Below are 21462 nucleotides of genomic sequence, written 5' to 3'. Positions count from 1 at the left end.
AGAACCCAGTTGACAGAGGCTGATGGAAGCAGGGACACTGGCCCAGGGAACCAGGCAGGAGTGCAAATAGGGCCTGGTGCTAGAAACAGTATGACCAGAGGCCAGGTAACCACCCAGGCAGTCTTGATGGAGCCCCTTGGCCTGAGGGCAGCTGGCCAAGCTGCAGGGGAACTTGCTGTTAGGCACAGAGTCATTAAGAATTCTACACGAGACAGTGAGTCAAAACTTAATAGATTTATTGAAGGGATAAAGCAGGGAGGAAGCAAGTGAGAGAATGAAAGGGAGAAAGCAGATAGGAGCCTGAAATTGGCTCCTGCCTGGGGAGCCAGCAGGAAGAGAGAGGAAATGGCTCTGGCTCTTTGTTCTGGGAGCTGTGTCTTAAAGGGACAGTGACATGTTTCCTGATTGGATGGGGGCTTGTAACAGGTTTATAACTGGATCCTTGAACCTGCCAAGGACACTGAGGAGGGGGGTTGATGGGGGCTCAGCATCAAGAGCTCTTTTTGCTCTTAGAATTCTTTTTTGAGACCTAACAACTGCCTCAAGAGGCTGTCTTATGGGGAGAAGACAGGGGCTGGGAGCTGCCCAGGCTCTGACTTCTTCCCGCTGGCCAGACCCATTTGTCCCCCAGGCACCTGTCCACTCCTCGAGCCTTCTGAACAGCCACAGGCCTTTCAGGAGAGGCTGGCTGCTCTCTTCTCAAGGGTCATTTGGGCCAGGAAAAGCTGAGTCCCCAAGGCCCTCGTGGCAGACAGGATGTAAGGCTTTCTGCTCGGTGCAAGTGGTCTCTAGTGCAGGCCTACCCAAAAAATCTAGTGTGAGGAGAGCCGAAGAAGCACCGAATAGAATGGAAGCAGCGTATCTTTACCTGACAGGGGAGAGGTCCTCCCTACTGCGCTCCTGAGGGGAGAGCCTTTCTCTAAATGACTAACACAGGGGACTTTGGAGCTGGCAGGGTGTGGGGGCCTCTGGGACAGCTCTGAGTGGGGAGGCATGGAGGAGGGTGGGATGGGAGTGACGCATGGGGCTGGCTGGTGTCTGCTGAGTCCTGGGCCCCACACAGCAAAATTCATCCCCTTCTATTCCTCAGAAGGCATGTCTCTCCTCTGTCTTTCCTCCCCACTCCTCCTCTGCCCTTCCACCATCTCCATTACAAGGAAGACTGATGCTACTTGAAACATTGTGAACTTTATTCCAAGAAAGAAAGAAGGAGGAGGAGGTTGTGCAAATGACCAACGGGTAGAAGTAAATGTATGGGAGAGATTTAGGCGGACAGACCAGGTGACTGCCCGTCAAGTGGGCTGGATCATGGCACTGACCACATGTCATCTTTGAAAATATTAAAGATCTTGAAATGAGGTCATAAGCCTAGATTATCTGAATAGGATCCCTAAGATCTCAAGAGTCCTTAGCACAATGTAAAGACAGAAATAGGGAGGGGAATGAAGCTGTTGGATTAAAGATGGAGGAAGAGACCAGGAGCCAAGAAATGCAAGGACTGGAGCTCTAGAAGCTGGGAAAGGCAACAAAGGAATTCTCCCCTAGAACCTTTAGAAGGAATGTAGCCCCGCTGACACCTTGGTTTTTGCCAGGTGAAACCCCTTTCAGACTTCTGACCTCCCGAGCTGTAAGAGAATAAGTTTGTATTGTGTTAAGCCAGTAAGCTTGTGGTCTTTTGTTATAGCAGCAACAGAAAACTAATACAGGGACAGACAAGTTGGCAGAAGGGGAAAAAGATAGGTTGATGGTAAGACGGGCTAAAGGGCAGGCAGGTGATCAGGAGTCAGTGCACAAGTAGAGATGCAGGTGGGTGGGAGAACTAGAGAAAGGTGGACAGAGAGAAAGGAAGACAAGCTGGGAATAGGAAGCAGGATGGCAGTCAGGAAATCTCAGAGCAAAAGAGATGGGATGGGTGCAGACTGCCTCACCATCATTAGAGGAGCTTCTTCAGTTGCAGGTGGATCCCATTCTTAGATTTCAACACAACTCCTGGCAGGGGAATGGGGACCCTGTTGGGGTCCGGCCTCAGCTCAAAGCGGAGCAGGGTGAGGGCCACAGCCACCTTCAGCTCATGCATGGCAAACTGCTTCCCAATGCAATTCCTGTGCCAGTGGGGAGAGCCAAAGAGAAGCAGCCTCAAGTGGTACTCTGAGCAGGGCAGGCATTGGCTACTTGCCCCAGCCTGGAACTTGATCTTTAAAGGCCCTCCTTGATTTGGCCCAGCTACCAGTCCTTCTCTGTACAAGTCACACACAGCTCTACTCTTAGACCCTGGTTCACACTTTCTTCCTGGCCTCTGACAGTTCCTATCACTCTTAAAGTTCCAGCAACATTTCCCCCACCAAGCTCCCTTAGCACATAGAGAACTGAGCCCTGTTAACTGACTCTACCCCCACCACATTCTGTTCCTTGTATAACCACAGTGAAGCCAGGGATCTATGGGGCTCAAAGGAGGCTACTAATTTGATAGTAGATATGGGTCCAGTGGGTAAGAAGGACTGATTCCCAAAGGAGGGGACACTTGATCTGGGTTTTGAAGGATGTGAAGGAGTTCTCCAGGAGATAAAGGCATTCTAGGAGGTGGGAAGAACACAAAGAAAGAGAAGTGGCACAAGGATCAGAACCTTATCAAGCTTTCTCAGTTGGGTTTCTATGACAGAATTAAACTCAACAGAAAACAATTTGAGTAACCAGTTTCTTAATTCTAGCATGGTATAAGCTAGGCCATTTTGGATGCAGAGGGAAGAAATTAATTGATTACATTCAACAGATACCTTAGGACATTACTGCTGATTTTCTCATGGGACCTGGTTGAGAAGGGCTGGGTAGGACTATTTCCATGGGGACATTTGGGATTTAGACAGGTGTCTTCTCTTTCCTTCATAGGCACCTCAGCCATGGCTAAAGGCAACTCCTCTCTTTCTGGGATAAATCCCTCCTGGCACGTGTTAGTTGTTCAGTTGTGCTAGCTGAATGAATGAACTTGTGTTCAGAGGAAAATAAAATGTCTGATCATTTTTTGAAGTGTCCCCGTGAAGAAGCAGCTTAGAAATCATTTGGTAAAGAGGGCCAGTGTTCTAAGCTGGAGTTCAATTGCATGAATTACTCTAAAAAGTTCATCACTGGCATGTTCATTCCCTCCACAAGCAGTTTCTGATTCCATAATAAGAGGTCACTGTTCATGACACCGCAGGGGCAGGTGGACCACAATCTAAGTGCCTCACCATCCTGGGGACACAAAGGGACCCAGATCCTTGGAGAGAGAAAAAGATGGGGTGATATAGAAGCATCAGAGGGGCAACAGGGAAACTTCCCAGAGGGATCAAAGAGGGTAGGGATCTGGGAGACCCCCTGCTCTTCTCTACCTGTTGTACTATCAGCCTCTCAGACTCCTGCCTCCGCTCATGGCCTCGGTCACCCAGCTTCTGTAGCCTTCTAACCTACCCAAGAAATGTTCACTCCTTATCTTCTTTTCCCTCCATGCACCCTGTAGTCATGGCCCTGCTTAGCCCCTTATACGCTCTCCTTTGCAGGTAGGACAGAGTCCAAATGCCTCAGCTGGCATTTAAAGCCCTCCTCAGGCCAGCCCCACCCACTCCCCGCTTGTCCAGCTCTGCTGCACAGCTCAAGCTCTTGTTGTTGATATACCGGCCCCCACCTCGCTGTCCACATCCTCAAAGCTCAGTTCCAATGCCTCTCCCAGCTGTATCTTTTCCTCCCGTGTCCCCCAAATGACCTTTAGTAATTTATTCAAGGGCATATCACAGTCCAGAGGCTTAGACTATGCCAGGAACATGGCACTACTCAATGAGTGAAAAAGTTAGTCAAGGAAAGAAGAAAGAAAGAAACTGAAAGAAGAAAGGAAGGAAGGAAGAAAAAATACAGAAAAACAGAAGAAAGAAATATAGGTGGGTGTCTTGAGCTGCTGTTATTTATTTATTTCTGTATAACACATTTTCTTGACAGAAACCTCTTGGAGACAAAGGCAGTATCTTTCGTCTTGGTGCTCCTATCTCCCACCCGCCTCCCAATGCAGCACATGGGCTTAAAAATACTTTTAAAATAGAATTAAATTAATAGAATGGAATAGAACAAAATAAATATCAGTTCTGGCCTAGCAATTTTGCAATCCAAGGTTTCTACTGCCTTCTAGTGGTAGCAACATACTTTGCAAACGATGTCTAACAGGAAGAATCAGTTTGGGGGGAAACAATACCCAGAAAGCCAATTTGTGGAAGATGTTTTGCTTGTCTGGTTCTGTGAAAGTTGTTTCACCAATTGAAGACTTCAGAGAATTTTGGAAGCAGAAAACTTCGCTTACATTAAATGTAGAATTTATGGCAATTTGTATTTCATAGGCTTTTTTGAGCAGCCTTTGAAGATTTGCACCATGGTTGACTCAGAGTGCACTTGTGTAGCACAGCCCAAAGAACCATTTCAAGTATGTTTTATCTTTTACACACCAGGAACTTTTAAGTTGTATGCTTTTCTGAGTTTTCTTTAAAAATGGTTACCCTCATTTTCTTCTTCTCTTGTTTTTTGGTGGGTATTTTTGGGGGGAAGAGGGCCCCAAATTGAACCATATGGTTCTACATGTAAATTTACAGAGAACAGAGCCCAATTCTTATGAATTTCCAGTTGACCAACTGGAAGGTTTGTCATGGTTATATGAACATTAGTGGGCAGTCAAAATTTTGTTGAGATAGATTGAAAAATAAAGACTCAAATTGGTACAAAACTCCTTTCAAATTGAACAGTGGAGACAAGCAAGGAAGCTGTCATGCAAACTCTTCATTAAATTGGCAAACAGTAGAAAAGGCCCTGGGCTGCATTGAGAATGTGTACGAGGAGAGAAATCCATCCATTAAGGTTCCTGACTACTGAGGAAAGCACAATACCTGAAATTTAAAATACACGAGAAATTCTCATTCTGAACTGTCATAGTCCTAAAGTCAGGAAAACACCAGAATACACTGAACTTTGAAAAGCCCACTCATACTGGACTCAGCAGGCCATTGGGAAAGAGCGGTGGGAGCAAAGTCTCCATGGCGTGCCCTAGAACTCTACCGTGCTTTTGCACATTAGAATACGCCACGGGGCTTCTTTCCACAAACACTGACATGTGCAAGGCATAGTCACAGAAGCCACAGTTGAACAAGGAGGTCACCAACATCAGAAATGCGCCCAGAGACTACCTCCTCATGCCATCACCACCGCACAGGATGCCTCACCTTGATCCTCCTGAGAAGGGCAGGAAAGCATGGCTGTGTCGATCAGAACCAGGTGCAAATCGGAAAGGATCAAACTCCTGCAGAGAGAGCGCCAGAGCCAGGGCACCCAGGGGGCAAAGTGCTTCCAGTGGATGCAGTTCCAATCCATGAGGGAGCAGGACTCCCAGAGATTGAAGGGGAAGGGAGATGTTTGTCTGGAGAGACCATCCCATCCCCTCCTCCTAGGGCCCCCCTACCTCTGGATTCGGCCACACCTTTGGGTTGTGGTGAAGGGTGTAAATGGCCAACGTGACTAAGATTCCTGTGGGGCAGGTAGAGGAGACAGAGACAAGACTGTAGCCACAGGGCGTGGTCCTGGTCCCACAGAGCATCAGGGCAGGTACAGATGCAGGAAATGCCCTCCTGGTCTCAAATCAGAGCCACTTCCCCACCACTTTGAGTGGGAAAATCCTACAGCAAGGGAGGTGGGTTGGGCATGGAAAAACCCATGGGTGCCAGCAAGGATCAGAAAATAATGAAGCTAGGACAGGAAGAAAGAAAGAAGCAGAGGTTTACTGTCTACAGTAACTCAAGTGACAGCTCAGGTTGATTAAGGGACTGCTGTGAGCCAGTGGGGGATATATATGCACTCATTCAATCCTCAGAACCAGTTTCCAAGATTGATACTCATAGTCCTATTTTTCAGATGAGGCACATTAAGCTCAGAGAAGCTAGGGAGGCTGAGAACTTGTCTAGGATTCCTCAGGTAGAATGTGACAGGGCTGGGATTTAAGCCTCATGGGACATGAGCCAATTTACCACCTCTGCCATGGCTGTGGTCTCAGAACTGGTCATTGACTGCTCTCTGCTATCAGCCTAAGGGCTCCTCAGAGATTGGCCTACATCTGACCCATGACTCTGGGTTCTCTGACCTTCCTCATTTACCTGGAAGCCCCCCTAAGAAAGAATCATGTCTTCCTTTGCCTCTCTCCAGCCATCCACACCTCAGGGAATTAGGATTTCAGGGCTCATTTGCTGAGGGCACATCCAGAGGGTAACATCCCCTTGTGGAGAAGATTCCAGGGATTGCATCATCATCACATAAACTGCCATGTTTATATGAACATTCATTCTCTTATTACAAAGAATTTTCCCAGATATTTCATCAAAATGGGGAAATTAAAAAAGATGTGGCAATGAAGACAGGATTGGCCCCTGAGTCCTTTTTCCTTTTTTTTTTTTTTTAACAAGCTTTTGGTTTTATTAATTCTTTCTATTATTCTTTTTTTTTTCACATGGGCAGGCACCGGGAAATGAACCCGGGTCCTCAGGCATGGCAGGCAAGCACTCTTACCTGCTGAGCCACTGTGGCCCTACCCCTGAGTCCTTTAATCTTGGAGTCAGGTTTTGGAGCATGGAATGTTAGAATCAAAATACGCCAGGTTCACCAAATTGGCTCTAGCCCTAGTTTTATAAGACCATAGATCCTTAAGATGATGGAATTATAGTTCTGGAGAATGTGAGAAGCTTAGGATCTTAGTTCCCTGGAATATGGAATTGAAAGGGCTCTTACAGATCATTTATAGCAACCTCCTACTATGAAAATGTACTTCATCAATAGGGAAAGAAACTGACATTGAACTTTTGCTGTGGTGTGGCTCTGTGAAGGTACTTTATACACCTCATCCTAACTACAAAGCAAGTATTCATTTTATTGATGAGAAACAGAGCCAGAGAGGTTCAGGCACTACTCAAATGGTTAGATGGTGAGGGTAGTGAGGTTCATACCTTTGGGTAAGGAACGTCCATCAGGGAAGGTGATGGGCTTGCTGAGCTCTCGGCCAATGTGTGGCACCGGTGGATAGAGTCGCAGTGCCTCCTTGATGCACATGGTGGTATAGGGTATCTGGTCCAGGTGGTCCCTGAAACAAAACCCAGCCTGAAGAGCAGGCAGGGTCTGGGCCAGAGATAAGACAGGGCTCTTCCATCTCTTGAGCACTCACCATGTGATGGAGGTTTCCTCCCCAAGGAGACTCTGGATCTCCTCCCGGCACCTCTGCTGATGCTGGGGATGGGTGGCCAGGGCATAGAGGATCCAGGAGAAGCCACTGGCTGTGGTGTCGTGGCCCTCAAACATAAATGTGTCCACTTCAGCACGCAGGTCCTTGTCAGACAAGCTGTTTCCGTTCTCCATCTGAGGAAAGCCATGGTGAAAGAGCAGGGTTTGCCCTTGGGCTCTGTTCTTCTGGGCAAAGACACAGACCTCTCCACACTCACTTGGGCAAAGAGGAGGATGTCCAAGAAATCCAAGTGCCTCTTCTTCCTGATCTTTTCCAGCTCGCCCTCCTCCTGTAGACAAGCCTTTCTCTGCTTGATTACACGGTCTATCCCAAAACCGTGGTTACCAGTCAGAGCCCACTGTTGTGGGTGCACCAGCCACAGAAACACACACAACAGCCCCATCGGCCACACCTGGCCCAGTCTGGGTGCCAGGTCTGACAGAGGAGGAGCTCTGAAAGAGTGTGGGATTGAGCATGTGCCTAGAAGGAGCTCAGCATCATTTGATTCTGGTCAAGACTCCACTCAGTAGCAGAGCCCGTGAGCCTCTGCTTACAGCCTCCTGGAATGGAGTCTCATTCAACCATCACCAAATGTGATGACGCATGTGACCCCATGGGACAGGGCCTGGCACCCCATTGTCTCAGTACCCACCCCATACCCCAGAGAAGTGCCCATTCTGGGTCTCTACTAGGTCCTACAGGGGCTCCAATGGTCCCTGGCTGTGCCAGAGTCTTCAGGGCAGTTCTTTTGGGCTGGACCTTGGTGGAGGAGGGGAGTTGCCCAGGAGGAGGAGCCAGGACCTGTGTGTTGATGGGCCAACTGGCAGACGCGGTGACTCCAGCGGCCATCAGGGGTGAGCCAGTAAATGAAATCGTTCTGGTAGAAGAGATTCCTCCCACGGGTAAATAGCAGGTTGGTCAGGTCCGCAACAGCCTGGATGTAGGTGTAGGACTTCCTGATGGTAGAGTTTGCAGAAGAGACTGGAGGGAGGGAAGACTTTCTTCCTGAGGCATTCTGGGGCTCTGGGTAGTGTTCCCCTCAGATAGCAGAGATAGGCAGCTCTGAGGCAACCACGGTTTCTTAAACTGTGACCCACAGCCCTTTATAAACCAGGCTTGTAGCTGTGGTAGGTCAGGGGTCTGTGGTTGGCATCAGGCCTGACTCTGTAGCAGAATCCAGGACTGGTCTGGGCAGATGTTTAGACTTGGTCTGGGGCTCAAAGAAGAATCTTGCTTTGGATGGTAGCCCACCAACTGGCTATCACAAGTACCCTTAAGTAAAAGGATCATCACTGACCTGTCCACCTGGACGCTGCTGTCGTGGCTGAAGGCGCACTTCATGATGGTGTCCAGGGTCATCAAGGAGACATGTTCAAAGACCTCCAGATACGGGTTCTGTGAGATGAGCTTCTCCCATTTGTCCTGGGGTGAGAGGGGGACATTGACTGGACTCAAACTCCTCCAGAAGACGTCTGATAAATAGGCTAAGATCATCTCTCTATCCCCCTAGATATCCTGTTGGGAATACCTCACTTTATAAAACAAGTGCATTGTAGCAAATCAAGTCTATAAAGCAAATGCTTGTAAGGTGATACTCTTTTCTTGCAGACTTTTTTATTATGAAATTAAGCACAGCCTTTCATAATAGTTTGCATTGTTTTGAATTTTAGGAACAAGTTATAAATGATATCCACCTTTGAGTAGATAAAGAGCATGGAAGGACTCTTTGGTAGCCTGAGGGCTAGACAGACATGAGGGACAGGTAGGATCTCAATTTTGGGGAGCAATTTTGTCAAGGCAAGATAAAGCCTCATTGGCTAGGATGGGGGGAGGTCTAGGAAAGGGACATCAGGAACCTCAGTTCCTTTTCATTCAGCAAAATTTTGCATGACAGATCAGTCCTGATGTGGGTGACAGTATGACTGAGCCTGGCCTCTGAGGATGTAGACTTACTGTCCACATCACTCCATGGAATGGCTCAAATCCAAGCAAAAAACAACAAACAAACCAACCCGTGCCCCAAGCCAGATCCCCAGTGAATAAAACCCTTGATGCCTGCCCTGCCACTGAAGCTACCATTGCCCACATGCCTGGGACAATTTGTCCTGCAGTCCAAAGGAGATTGATTTCTCTTCCTTTCTACCATGCTGAAGACATGGAGCTAAGAGAAGAATTTCCCATTAGACCATGACCCTCTCTTCCTTGGACAATGAGCTGGTGGCTGGTACTGTCCTCTTCTACCCACTTTTGAGGAATCTTGATCTTACAGTAATGGTCTGGCTTTCTTCTTTTTTTTGGACGGTGCTATAGTTTTCTATCAAATAGGAGAGGGATTTATTTATACCGACACAAGAAAGAAGCTTTTCAGTGTTGGGAAGCCAGTAGAATGTGGGCATGTGCATGCATGTGTGTATGTGTGCATGCCATGTCTGTCGACTCTGCCTAACGTGTCTAACTATGTATTATGGGTGCCAGGGGATTGCCTGAAACATGTGTCTATGTGGAGGTGAGGACGTGTGTTTGTGTGTGACTCACATCAAGGTGGATGATGGTGCGTGTATGTGTCTGTGAGAGTAAACAGGTCCCAGATATACAAAGACACCGGAGCTCTGGACAATGTATATGTGCACCCCAAAGGGTGTGATGTGCAGGTTCGCGTTTCTGGGTGTGTTACTTTGTGTGGCTGTTTCTGACGGATGTCTGTGAGACACACGTTTTTGAGAGTGGCCCATGTTTGAGTGTGTGCTATGAGGGCATGCGGGGTCTGTGGAGTGAGTATGTGTGTAGGTGAGAGAGAGAGGGAGACACTGACTCACCAGCAGCACTCGGACAGAGTCAGCCATGAGCCCCACGTAGGGCTTCAGGATGTCAGAGTGGAAGGCAGGTGTCAGCAGCCGCCGGTGCTGGAACCACTTCTGCCCATTCAACAGGAGCAAGCCATACCCTGGGCCAGACATGGGCGCGTATGTTGGGGGTGGGGGGACAGCGGGGAGGGATGGGACCGGAGGAGCACCAGAGACAATTTGGGAGGCACCAAAGGTGGGCCTGGGGAAGAAACCCAGAGGAAGGCACCTCATGTGCAGGAAAAGCACGTGCATCTCACAAATGTGAATTTCTCGGTTTGGCTGGTGCAGAGGATCTGACTATAGTAATGATCAGATAAAGGTGGTAACTCAGTTGTGGTGGGGGGCAGATCACGGAGGTTCTTAAAGAAAGATCAGGCTGAGACATTTGGAAAGACCTGAGTAGTAATGTGGAAGGAGCTGAGCTTCAGGAGGATGCGCACCACCATGTGAATGGGGTTAGGGTCTGGTTAGAAGAAGAGAAATGAGGCTTGATCCAGGGATGGTTATGGTGACAGGGGTGGCTGGGCACCTGTTGGTTTCTGTGAGCTAAAGAGAGAGCTGTTGGCAAACCTAACTGCTGCATGTACATACCAATCCAGGGAGCTAAGATTCTGTAGGATGTAGACTTTGGATCTGAAAGGTAAAACAAGGCATTAAGAGGAGAGTGGAGGGGACCAAATAACGCAGTCTCCAGGAAGCAGCTATGGTCCAGACCATTGGCTGCCATCGGTTCCTGAAGAATGTCAGCTCACAAGCCACCTCCCATTTACTTCCCATCCCCGGGATCTTTATCCTGATAGTGTGGGCTCAGGAAGGCAGATTCAGTGTACTTTCTGTACAATAGCTACCGGGCAAGGATGCAAATTGGGAAGAAGCATAGACTGTTTTCAATGCCAAATAATAAGACAGAAGCCATGTGACTTTTCTACAATAATTGGTGGCTAGGCCATCCCAAGGCCCACAAGAGGCAAAAATCTGATGTACCAGACTCAATCCAGTATGGATTAGAAATTTTATGTCAGTTCTGGATCAATGTACATAACAAGCATCTCCATATGGTTATCAAAAAGGAGAGGGAAAAGAAAAAGAAATTCAGCTCCAGCTACCATTTAAAAGAATCTAGTACTAAGTAACTATTATTGACTTTAGGCTTTGGGTCAGTGGCTGGTAGAGTGTTTAGGTATTGACGGTTGAACTGCTCCTCTCTCCTGGAATTTTACAGACCCAGGGCATGTGCCCAAGATGGAAGATCTGCTCCAGCCATGACCTGGGTTTTGTTCTCACCTGATCTCCCCAAAATCACCTTCAAATAGTCAGGGTCATAGACTTGGAGGATGGCGTTACTCCCCCACAGCCAGCGAGGGCAGGCACATGGGAATTTCTCTGCCCATTCCAGAAACTTTTGCAATTCCTGGTCCCTTTGGAACTGTTAAAGATCAAAAGACAAACCAATAAATACATCAATTAGATCGAGGTCAGAGTTGGGGTGAAGTTAGGCTGGCTGCTGAGTTGACAGTTCTGGATCTCAGCAGAGATTAGGGGTTTGAAACTGTTTCTAATGACCTCTTGCATTAGTCTACTAGGGCTGCTGTAATAAAGCATTACAAACTTTGGTAGTTTAAAACAACAGAAATGTATTCTCTCATATTTCTGGAGCCCTGACATTGGAAATCATGGAATCAGCTGGACCATGTTCTCTTTGACGTCCCTAGGGGGAAGATCTCTTCCCACCTCTTCCTAGCTTCTGGTGTTTGCTGGCAATCCTCGGCCTTCTTTGCCTTGTAGACTCACCGTTCCATTACCTCCCTCCGTCAACACATGGCATTCTCCCTGTGTTCATCTGTGTCTATGTCCACATTTAAAGACACCAGTCATATTAGATTTAGGGCCTCTCAGTCCAGTATAACCTCACCGTAACTTGATTACATTTATAAAGACTATTTCCAAATAACATGACATCCATAGGGACTCAGAGTTAAGACTTCAACAAATGTGTTTTTGAGGACACGATTCAACCCATAACACCCAACCTCCCATCCAGGCTCGTGCTGTGTTCCTAGGACTTGGCCTAAGGACAGATTCTGTCCTCTCCTTGAGCTGAGCTGTGGGCTGTCACTCAGAGCTGCCTACAGAAACTTATGCACAGTTGACATTTGATAAATGATGTTCAGGGATTGATCCCATGGTGTATAAAACTTTGTCACACACCTACATTATGTAATCCTCACAGCAAACCTGTGGTTGGGCAGGGATTATTACTTTATCCTGTTTTGTAGAAGAATGAGGAAATGAAGGTAAAATGATAGGCCCCTGTAAGCTGGGTCTAAACCCAATCCTTCTGACCTCCAAGTGTCCTTGCCTGGGGCTTCCACACACCCTGGGTGTCCCTCTATTGTATATCATCTCAAAGTGTTCTAATTGCTGGGCGCTGTGTTGGGAAACTCACCTTTAATGTCTATCATCTCTGTTTCCTCAGAGCCCAGCAGAGAGTTTGACTCATAGGAATACATTTTTTTTTTTAAGGGAGGAATAAATGAATGAATACATGTAGGACAGTGAATGAGAGAATCTTCATTAAAATTCTTGTTGGGGTGCAAGGGTAGTTCAGTGGTAGAATTCTCACCTACCATACGGGAAACCCGGGTTAGATTCCTGACCCTTGCACCTCTGCCCCCCCGCCCCCAAAATTCAACAAATGGTGTGGCAAAAACAGGACAGTCATATGGAAAAAGTATGAAGTGTGAACTCCACCATACAGCATACAAAAAAGAAAGAAAGAAAATTTTTGTAGCAAGTGACAGATACATTCTTTTACTAACTAAGAATGTACTTAGTTAACTTACAGAAAAGAAAAAAAAAAGAAGTCTGGGGACATCAGGGTGTCTTAAGGAGCCCAAGGGCAGAGGGCAGCCAAAGTTCTGGAGAGCTGCTGGGGCACTGACTCTCCTGCACATTTTTCTGGCACATTCCTGTAATTAGTCATTCATTCGACAGCTATTTATTGAGGACCTGTCATGTACCACGGCTGTGGAGACTGCGGGCTATTTCCATTCCATAGTTGTAGGTTCTCCTTTCCACAGCCTGTTGGATTTCGTCCCTGTTTAATGGAGTGAATTGTTTAAACCTACCCAATACTCATCTCTCACAGGTATTAATATTCTTGTTATTTTTGCAAATAATAGCTAGCGTGATTGTAATCCTTACCCTAAACTTCCAACAACTCATTTGAGTACTATAATTTTTGGTGTTACACCCATTTACCAGATGAAGACACTGAGGCATAGACAGGGTATTTAAAGTTAAGAGGCAGAACTAGAACGTGACCCTGATAGCTTGGAAACAGAGCCCACACACCCACCTGCCACACCCTGTCCCGTTATCTGAGTTGAAAGATGAGGTTCAACCAATTACATGTGGCATTTCTAATTTCTGACTTTGCCAGTAATAGAAGTATTGAATAAAGAAAAAAATCTGAGAAAGTATTACAAGATCTAGAAAAATTTTGATTGCAATTGCTATTGGGCCAGCAGAAGTGGAGAGATGATCCAGCATCATGAATAATATTATTTATGTTAATAAAAATTATCTACTTAAGTCTATAAATCATCAACATGCATAAAGGAAGGTCCCTGGAAGAATTTTTATTGCCCCTGTGTCAAATCATAGCTCAGAAAGGAGCATCACTCAGCTAGTGACAACTGTATCAGTTGTCAGTTTCTGAAAATTAACAAATAGCCTGGAAGTCATTAGTACAATAATTTGCATGAAATACACTGGACTTTGACTGTTTCCCTTTGGTTGATTTTAACGCTTCCTCTCCTGGCTCCACTCTGCTGATAATCACGTTCCTCCTTCTCCTTCTCCGAGAAAAGAGGCCTTGGCTCTCTGCAACCCTCCATCTACTCCTCACATTTGTTCATTCCATAGACCCTTGGTGAGCCCCTCTCCATGTGGCCCCTGGCCTTGCTCTGAGCCCCCTGCCCTCCATGCTTCCAGTGCTGCCATGGGCAGGTGTTGTCTCTCCCCCAGCCCAGAAGCTGTCCCTCTGAACTGGGCTTTGTACTGGGTGCTGGAGTACATGGAGGAGCATGACAGGCCCAGCCCCAAGATGCTCACAGTCAGGGGTGAGAAGGAGGGGAAAGCAGGCAGGTCAATGGACAGTGTTACGGCCCAACTCAAACATTGATACCATCACATGGGGCCATCCTGGAGCCTTCCCTCACGTTTGCCTAGGACTGTCATGGTTTTTGCACTGAGGAATTGAGGAAAATTGTCAGTCCCAGGCTAATGAAACAGTTGGTGCCCCACATCTAACATCCTCCACCCACCCTTAGAAATCTTAGATGTGGCTATCTCCTCCATGCATCCTGAATCCTACAGACAGAATTCCATCATACCGATTTCTATGTTCTCTGAGCCATGCAGAGAGGATGGGATTGAGTAAGTGGGATTTTGAGAATAGCTGAGGCTGTGGGGTGCTCAGCCTGGAGGGCAGACTCAGGAAGGAAGAACCATTTTCCACCACCTATGAGGGGCTGCTAGGACAGACTCCAGATCTACATAAGGAAAGAATATCTGACGAGTCAAGTAAGACTAAGATGGGCATCTAGTGAGGAATGTCTTTAGGAGTGAGGAGCTGAGACTTGAAATGTGAGCTGGGTTTTCCTTGGAGGCCAAGTGCCAGTCATACAAGAACACTTTGTCTGATGGACTTGCTGACCATTCTCTCGGAGCCTTGGCCCTCCCTTCCCTCCCAGTCCCCTCACTCGCCCCTTCCTACCTCCTGCTTGTGTCCAAAGAGCCAGTGGGAGGGAGGTGACGGGAACTGCTGGAGAACTTTGAGTAGCCATTGCCTGTGCAGGTAGAACTGGGCTGCCTTGAGCAGTAGCAGAACCAGGCTGAGAAGCGCAGCCACTTGAAGGAACCCAGAGATACCACCCAGGAATCCAGTGGAGCTCAGGACAGACACAGTCATGATGTGGCTGCTTTTAGATCACTGACTGCCCCGACAGCTCCTGCCTGCCTGAATCCAGGGAGGATTGCCCTGCCCACCTGTGGGGAGGGTGAAGAGGGAGGGCAGAGCTTAGAGCTCAGCCAGCAGGGTTGAGCCACAGTGGAGAATCTACCTTAGGGAAAAGTGGGAGAAAGCTTTATTGACAGTGATAATGACTATGTACATATACACTTTCCCCTCTTTGGTTTCTCAACTGATATTTAATGAGCACCTACTATGTGCCAGACAGAGGACTAGGTTCTGGGACACAGCTAGAAGCAAAACAGACATGTCCCCACCTTCAAGGAATTCACAGTCTAGTCTGCCGCATTCAACAATGTTTATTCCAGTAGCACGTTTCTAAATTGAGGGGAGGATATGATTAAAGCACCTGTAAGTTTGCTCTGTGTTTACATGTCCTCAAGCAGTGGAAAACCACTGCCCTTGTCTGTCTGTTTGTTGGTTAAACTGAAAAGCTTAAGATGTTTGTCTGCTTTGTCTATCATTTGCATATCTGCCTGCTTTGCATTTGCCTATCTGGAACATATCCTCTACTCATGGGAAACTCCTGCTTTGTTCTTAAAATTAAAGATACCTCCTCTAGGCAAACAGGAACACCCCATCCTGGTTAACTCCAAATGGCCCCTTTACCTGATAAATAGCTAGCAGAAAATAAACCTGGGGCTCTGTCTCTCTTGGGACAGAGACTTCCTTGCTTTCTGACTTTGTGTCATAGGTTTTTTCTTCCTGCGCGGATTCTTTGCTGGACAAAGAATAACTGACATAGGTGGTGTCACCCATACTAAGTTACATGACCAATTATAGAATTCTCAATGATTTATAAGTTCAGATCCCTTTAATATTTATCTTTATTTATTATAACAACTTTACTACTAATGTCTTTCAACTATTCACTGGGTGAGAAGGAGTAGGAATTGTATAATTTCTATTAGTTGCATGATGATATGAAGAAAGATATTAATACAGCAGCCCTTCAAGCAATTTTATATAATCACATTGGAGATATGATTTCATGATATCAATAGCATGATTGCATCTCCATTCAAATACATAATTATTTCAACTAATCTTTACCCATAATCTTTTTTAAAAATCTTAAAATTTAAAATTTTTATTGTGGTAATATGTATACAACACATTTCCCATATTAAGTACTTTCAAGAATGCAGTTCAGTGGTGTTAATTAGTTACCTGTACCACCATTCATTACCAAAAGTCTTCCATCACCACACACTGAAACTTTTCCCCATTAAGTATTAACAGTGTACCCAATAAGTATTAACTCCCCATTTCCCACTCCACTCTTATGCCTGGTATTCTGTAATCTTCTTATCTCAATGAACTTGTATAACTTAATTATTTCTCTATAAATTAGATCATACCGTGTTTGTCGTTTTTGGTCTGGTTTATTTCATTCAACATGATGTCTTCAAGTTGTATCATGTATCAAAACTTTATTCCTTTTTGTACTAAATAATATTACATTGTATGTATATACAATGTTTTGCTTATTCAATAATCTGTTGATGGACATTTAGGATGCTTCCAACTTTTGGCTACTGTGAATAATGCTACTAGTTAACTTTTGTATATGGTGTAAGGTAGGCAGCTACTTTCATTCTTTCTCATGGGTATATAAAGTTGTCAACCAAGAAATAATGAACTGAGCTGTGAAGCATTAAACACGTTTATTTGGGGTCTTAGAATTGCAATTCAGGGAGCACAGATTTAGGGAGCAACCTAAAATGTGTCCCAAGTTGGGTGTGTCAGGCAAGAGTTTTTAAAGGGAAAAAGAGGAAGAAAAAAATAAATAAATTGGTTAGGGTGAGGGTCTCAGAAATAGGTTTTTCCCACTCTTTCAGAAAGTGAATGGTTTTGTTAGCTGCTTAGGTTTCACATATAAAAAGCTAGTTTCACGGTTTGGGGGTTCGTATCAGGGCCTTTTACATACATAGTTCTCCAACTCCATTTTAAGTCTCTTTGCCCAAGTTACTCTATTTTTCCTTCACACAGTTTTCCCAGCACCGTTTGTTTAAGAGACTATTCTTTCACCAAGGAGTGGATTTTAAACCCTTCTCAAGACTCAATTGGCCATAGATGGTGAGGGTTTTTTCTGAACTCTCAATTCTATTTAATTGGTTATTATGTCTGTTCTTGTGCCAGTACCACAGTTTTGATTACTGTACCTTTGTAGCACAATTTAAATTCAGGATGTGTGACCTCCAACTTTGTTCTTTTTCAAAATTGTTTTGGCTATTCAGGGCTCCTTGTAAGTTCCATATGAATTTGAGGATTGGTTTTTCCATTCTTAAAAAAAAAAAGAGCCTGCTAGAAATTTGATAGGGATTGCACTGGATTTGTAGGTCACTTTGTATAATATTGATAACTTGGCAACATTAAGTTTTTCAATCCATTATCACGGGATATCTTGGCCCTTTGTTTAGGTGTTCTTCAATTTCTTTCAGCAGTGTTTTGTAGTTTTGAGTGTATGTCTTCTATATCCTTGGTTATATTTATTCCTAAGTATTTTATTCTTTTAGATGCTATTATAAGTGAATCATTTTCTCAATTTCCTCTTCAGATTGTTCATTGCCAGTATATAGGAGCACAATTAAATTTTGCATAGTTGATCTTGCACATTGCTACTTTTGCTGAGATTGTGTATTAGCTCTAGTAGTGTTCTTGTGGAATGCTTTGAATTTTCTACATATTAGATCATGCCATCTACAAATAGAGATAGCTTTACTCTTCCTTTACAATTTGGATATATATTTTTTCTTTTTCTTGTCTAATTGCTCTGGCTAGAACTTCTAGTAGAATATCTACCAGCAGTAATAAAGGCAGCCATCCCTGTCTTGTTCCTGATTTGATGAGAAAGGTTTTGAGTCTTTTATTGTTGTGTGTATTGTTAGTTGTGGGTTTTTCATAATTGACCTATATCACATTGAGAAAGTTCTCTTCTTAGTTTCAGAATGCTTTTATCAGAAAAGAGTGCTGGAATTTGTCAAATGCTATTTTTTTTTTTTGCAACTTTTGAGAAAAATCATGTCTTTTTCCCCTTCATTCTAGTTAGATGGTATACTACATTGATTTTCATATGTTGAGCCACACTTGCACTCCTGGAATATATCCCACTTGGTCATAGTTAATAATCTTTTTAATATGCTATTAAATTTGGCTTGCCAGTATTTTGTTAAGGATTTTAAAATCCCTATTCATAATAGAAGTTGGTCTGTGGTTTTCTTTTCTTGTGATATCTTTATCAGGCTTTGGTATCAGGATAATGCTGGCTTTATAGAAGGAATTGGGAAGTGTGCCTACTTCCTTACTGATCTACTATCTCACTTTCTCAGAACTTGCCTCTCTCCTTCACTGTAGGTAGGAAGTGGTGATATATAGTTCCTCTGACCAAAGACAAGCTTGGCAATCCTATGCCTCCCCTCAGATTATAAAAGTAAGCAAATATTTAGGTTAAATAGTTCTTTACCTGGGACACACACTGTTTGTAGAGGAGTAAAAATAAACAAGATACGGTAGATTGCATCTGCATCAAACTCATCTTTATTAAGACCCGGAATGCAACAAGTCCCTGGGTGATCTACCCACAGGAGGAACCGCTTCAAGTTTTTGGTACTGTTCCCCTCTCTCTGTCTTTCTTTTGGCTGTAAACTAAACCAGGAAGCATCCAGGAATAAAATATTAATTTTCTTTTTAGACAGTGGCACCAAAAGTCACATATCATTGCCAGAGGCCCTATAATTGCCAAAACAATTTTGAAATAGAAAGAGCAAAGTTGGGAGACACTCCCTGATTTCAAAACTCACTACAAAACAATGTGGAACTAGCATAAATACAAACATTTAGGCCATGAAACAGAATCTTAAGCCAGTAAATAAACCAATAAATCCATGGCCAACTGATTTTCAACAAGAGTGCCAAGCGCATGCAATGGGGAAAGAATAATCTCCTCCAAAAATGGTGCTGGGAAAATGGAATTTCCAAATACAAAAGAATGACGTTTGACCCCAACTCATAACATATTTTAAATTAACTGAAAATAGACCAGTGACCTAAATATAAGGGCTAAAACCATAAATCTCTCACATAATATCATAGAAGCAAACCTTCATGGCCTTGGATTTGGCAATGGGTTCTTAGATGTGCACTCAAAGCTTCAGCAACAAAAGAAAAAGTAGACACATTGGACTTCGGTACCTCAAAGGACATTACCAAGAAAGTATGAAGATAACTTACAGAATGGGAGAAAATAATTGCAAATCACATATATAATAAGGGCTCAATACCCAGAACTTGTAAAGAACTGCTACAATACAATAACAAAGAGACAAATAAACCAAGTTAAAAAATGGGCACAGGATTTGAACAGACATTTATCCAAAGAAGATATACAGATGGCTGATAAATATATGAAAAGTTGCTCCACATTATTAGTCATTAGAGAAATGCAAATTAAAACCATGATGAGATGACCCTTCACACCCACAAGGATTGCTATTATTTTTAAAAAGCGGAAAATCAAAACTGTTAAAGATGTGTGGAGAAATTGAAAGCCCTGGTGTGAATGTAAAATGGTGCAGTCACTATAGAAAGTAGTATGTCAGTATCTCAAAAGAGTTAAATACAGAATTACCTGTGACCTAGCAATTCTATTCCTTAATATATACCCCCCCAAGCATAAAATTGAAGACAGGATCTTGAACAGAAACGTAAATATCAATGCTCATAGCAGTACTATTCACAACAGGCAGAAGCAAGAAACGACACAAGTTCATCAATAGATGAATGCACAAACAATATATGGTTCATAGACACAACAGAATATTATTCAGCTGTAAAAAGGAATGAAATCCTGATATATACTATGACATGAATAAACCTTGAAGATATGTTGAGTGAAATAAGCAAGGCACATAAGGACAAATATTGTATGATTTCACTCACATGAAATATTTAGAAATAACAAATTCACAGAGGAAGAAAGTAGAATAAAGGTCACAAGGAGTTGGGATGGGAGAAGAGGGAATTTTTGCTTGGTGCTTACATAATGCTTGAAAATTTTGGAAATTAAAAAATATATAGTAAAGGGACAGCAAAAGCAAAATATCAAAAGGAAATTCTCCATAAACATCATTTTCAGTGACTTCACTAAACTTTGCCCCATGGTTTGCCCTGAACTTTCTAAAAAAAGCCGCTCTGGATGTAAGAGTTGCATTTATACAAATATGTGAGGTTGATCATCTGAAACACCATCCTGCTATAAAATACTTGGAAACAATTCATAAATCATGGCAAGGTGAAATGCCTACCCCCCGCCCCACTCCCACCCCCCAAAACTTGGCTGCCACCATGTATGGACTGTAATCCTTATCTCCTTTAGCTTAATGATTAACAGAAAGTCTCTGGAGCCAGACTGCCTGCTTTGAATACCTGCCCCATTCCAATAGAGATGCTGGCAAGGATGGCAATTCCCTCCCCCCACCCCCACCCAGAAAGAATAAAGCACATGGCTGGAGTCCTAGCCAATATTCTCGGCTGGATCTTTCAAAAGGAAATATCACTAAGTTCTGGGAAGATGGCGGAATAGGATAGATTGAGTTCAACCCGGCTCCAAGGAACAACTAGAGAAGGGACAGGAGGGTGATTGAGAAGGTGATTCCAGGGTGTAAGTGACCTGGGAGAGTCTTCTGCACCATATAGGGCAGTCCTGGCTGCAAAAGCTGAGAAACTGAGAAACAGAGAACCTGAGGCCATCAGGCTGGTGCAAACAGCCTAACATGGAAGCCGGGAGCCCTCAGAAGTGCACGGACAGGGAGACAAGAATTAGGAAGTAAGCCAAGCCCCTTTCCTTGAATGTGCTACCCTCACCAGCGCAGCCCTGCAACCCATGACTCACCCCACACCCCACATACCTGAACCCCATCACCCACCTTGCCCCACCAACCCCTCCCATGGGTACCTGCCCCATAACCCCATCCCTAGCACAAGCAGGCCTGCCCAGTCCAACCCACCTCCCCTGCTAAAATGCAATCTTGCCCCATCCCTCCTGAGCCCTATCTCCCAGTCCCTGCTCCCTTCAGGCAGTTCAAAGCATGAAAAAGGCTGTGGGTGCTAACCTCCATACCCAGGCTACACCCACCCCGAGCCCATACAGTCGTGGAACCCCACCCTGCCCTCCCTGAGCTCTGCACACAGGTACATCAGTTTACGGCCCTCCCAGATCCACACTTGCACACAGCCCCCAGTCACACACCCCAGCTCTGGGCAACTGCTGACATGCACAGCTGAACCACATCCTCCCCAGCCCATGCAGG

At 44.8% G+C, this 21462-nt stretch overlaps 1 protein-coding gene across 1 annotated transcript; it reads right to left on the bottom strand.

Annotated features, from left to right (window-relative positions):
• Positions 1-221: 221 nt before the first annotated feature.
• Positions 222-15208, bottom strand: CYP4A11 (cytochrome P450 family 4 subfamily A member 11). Its single transcript, XM_077149756.1, has 13 exons — positions 14897-15208; positions 11401-11542; positions 10708-10749; positions 10087-10214; positions 8568-8692; positions 8072-8226; positions 7488-7594; positions 7214-7404; positions 6999-7132; positions 5468-5532; positions 5232-5308; positions 1929-2102; positions 222-1625 (listed from the first exon to the last, which is right to left on the bottom strand). The coding sequence occupies exons 1-12, from the start codon at positions 15089-15091 to the stop codon at positions 1934-1936; spliced, it is 1530 nt and encodes a 509-aa protein (XP_077005871.1). The 5' UTR covers positions 15092-15208; the 3' UTR covers positions 222-1625; positions 1929-1933.
• Positions 15209-21462: the final 6254 nt, after the last annotated feature.

Source organism: Tamandua tetradactyla, chromosome 2 (genome assembly GCF_023851605.1).
Source record: "Tamandua tetradactyla isolate mTamTet1 chromosome 2, mTamTet1.pri, whole genome shotgun sequence".
Taxonomy (NCBI): Eukaryota; Metazoa; Chordata; class Mammalia; order Pilosa; family Myrmecophagidae; genus Tamandua; species Tamandua tetradactyla.
The sequence above is the reverse complement of the archived record's forward strand: the minus strand, read 5'-3'. Positions and strand labels throughout refer to the sequence as shown.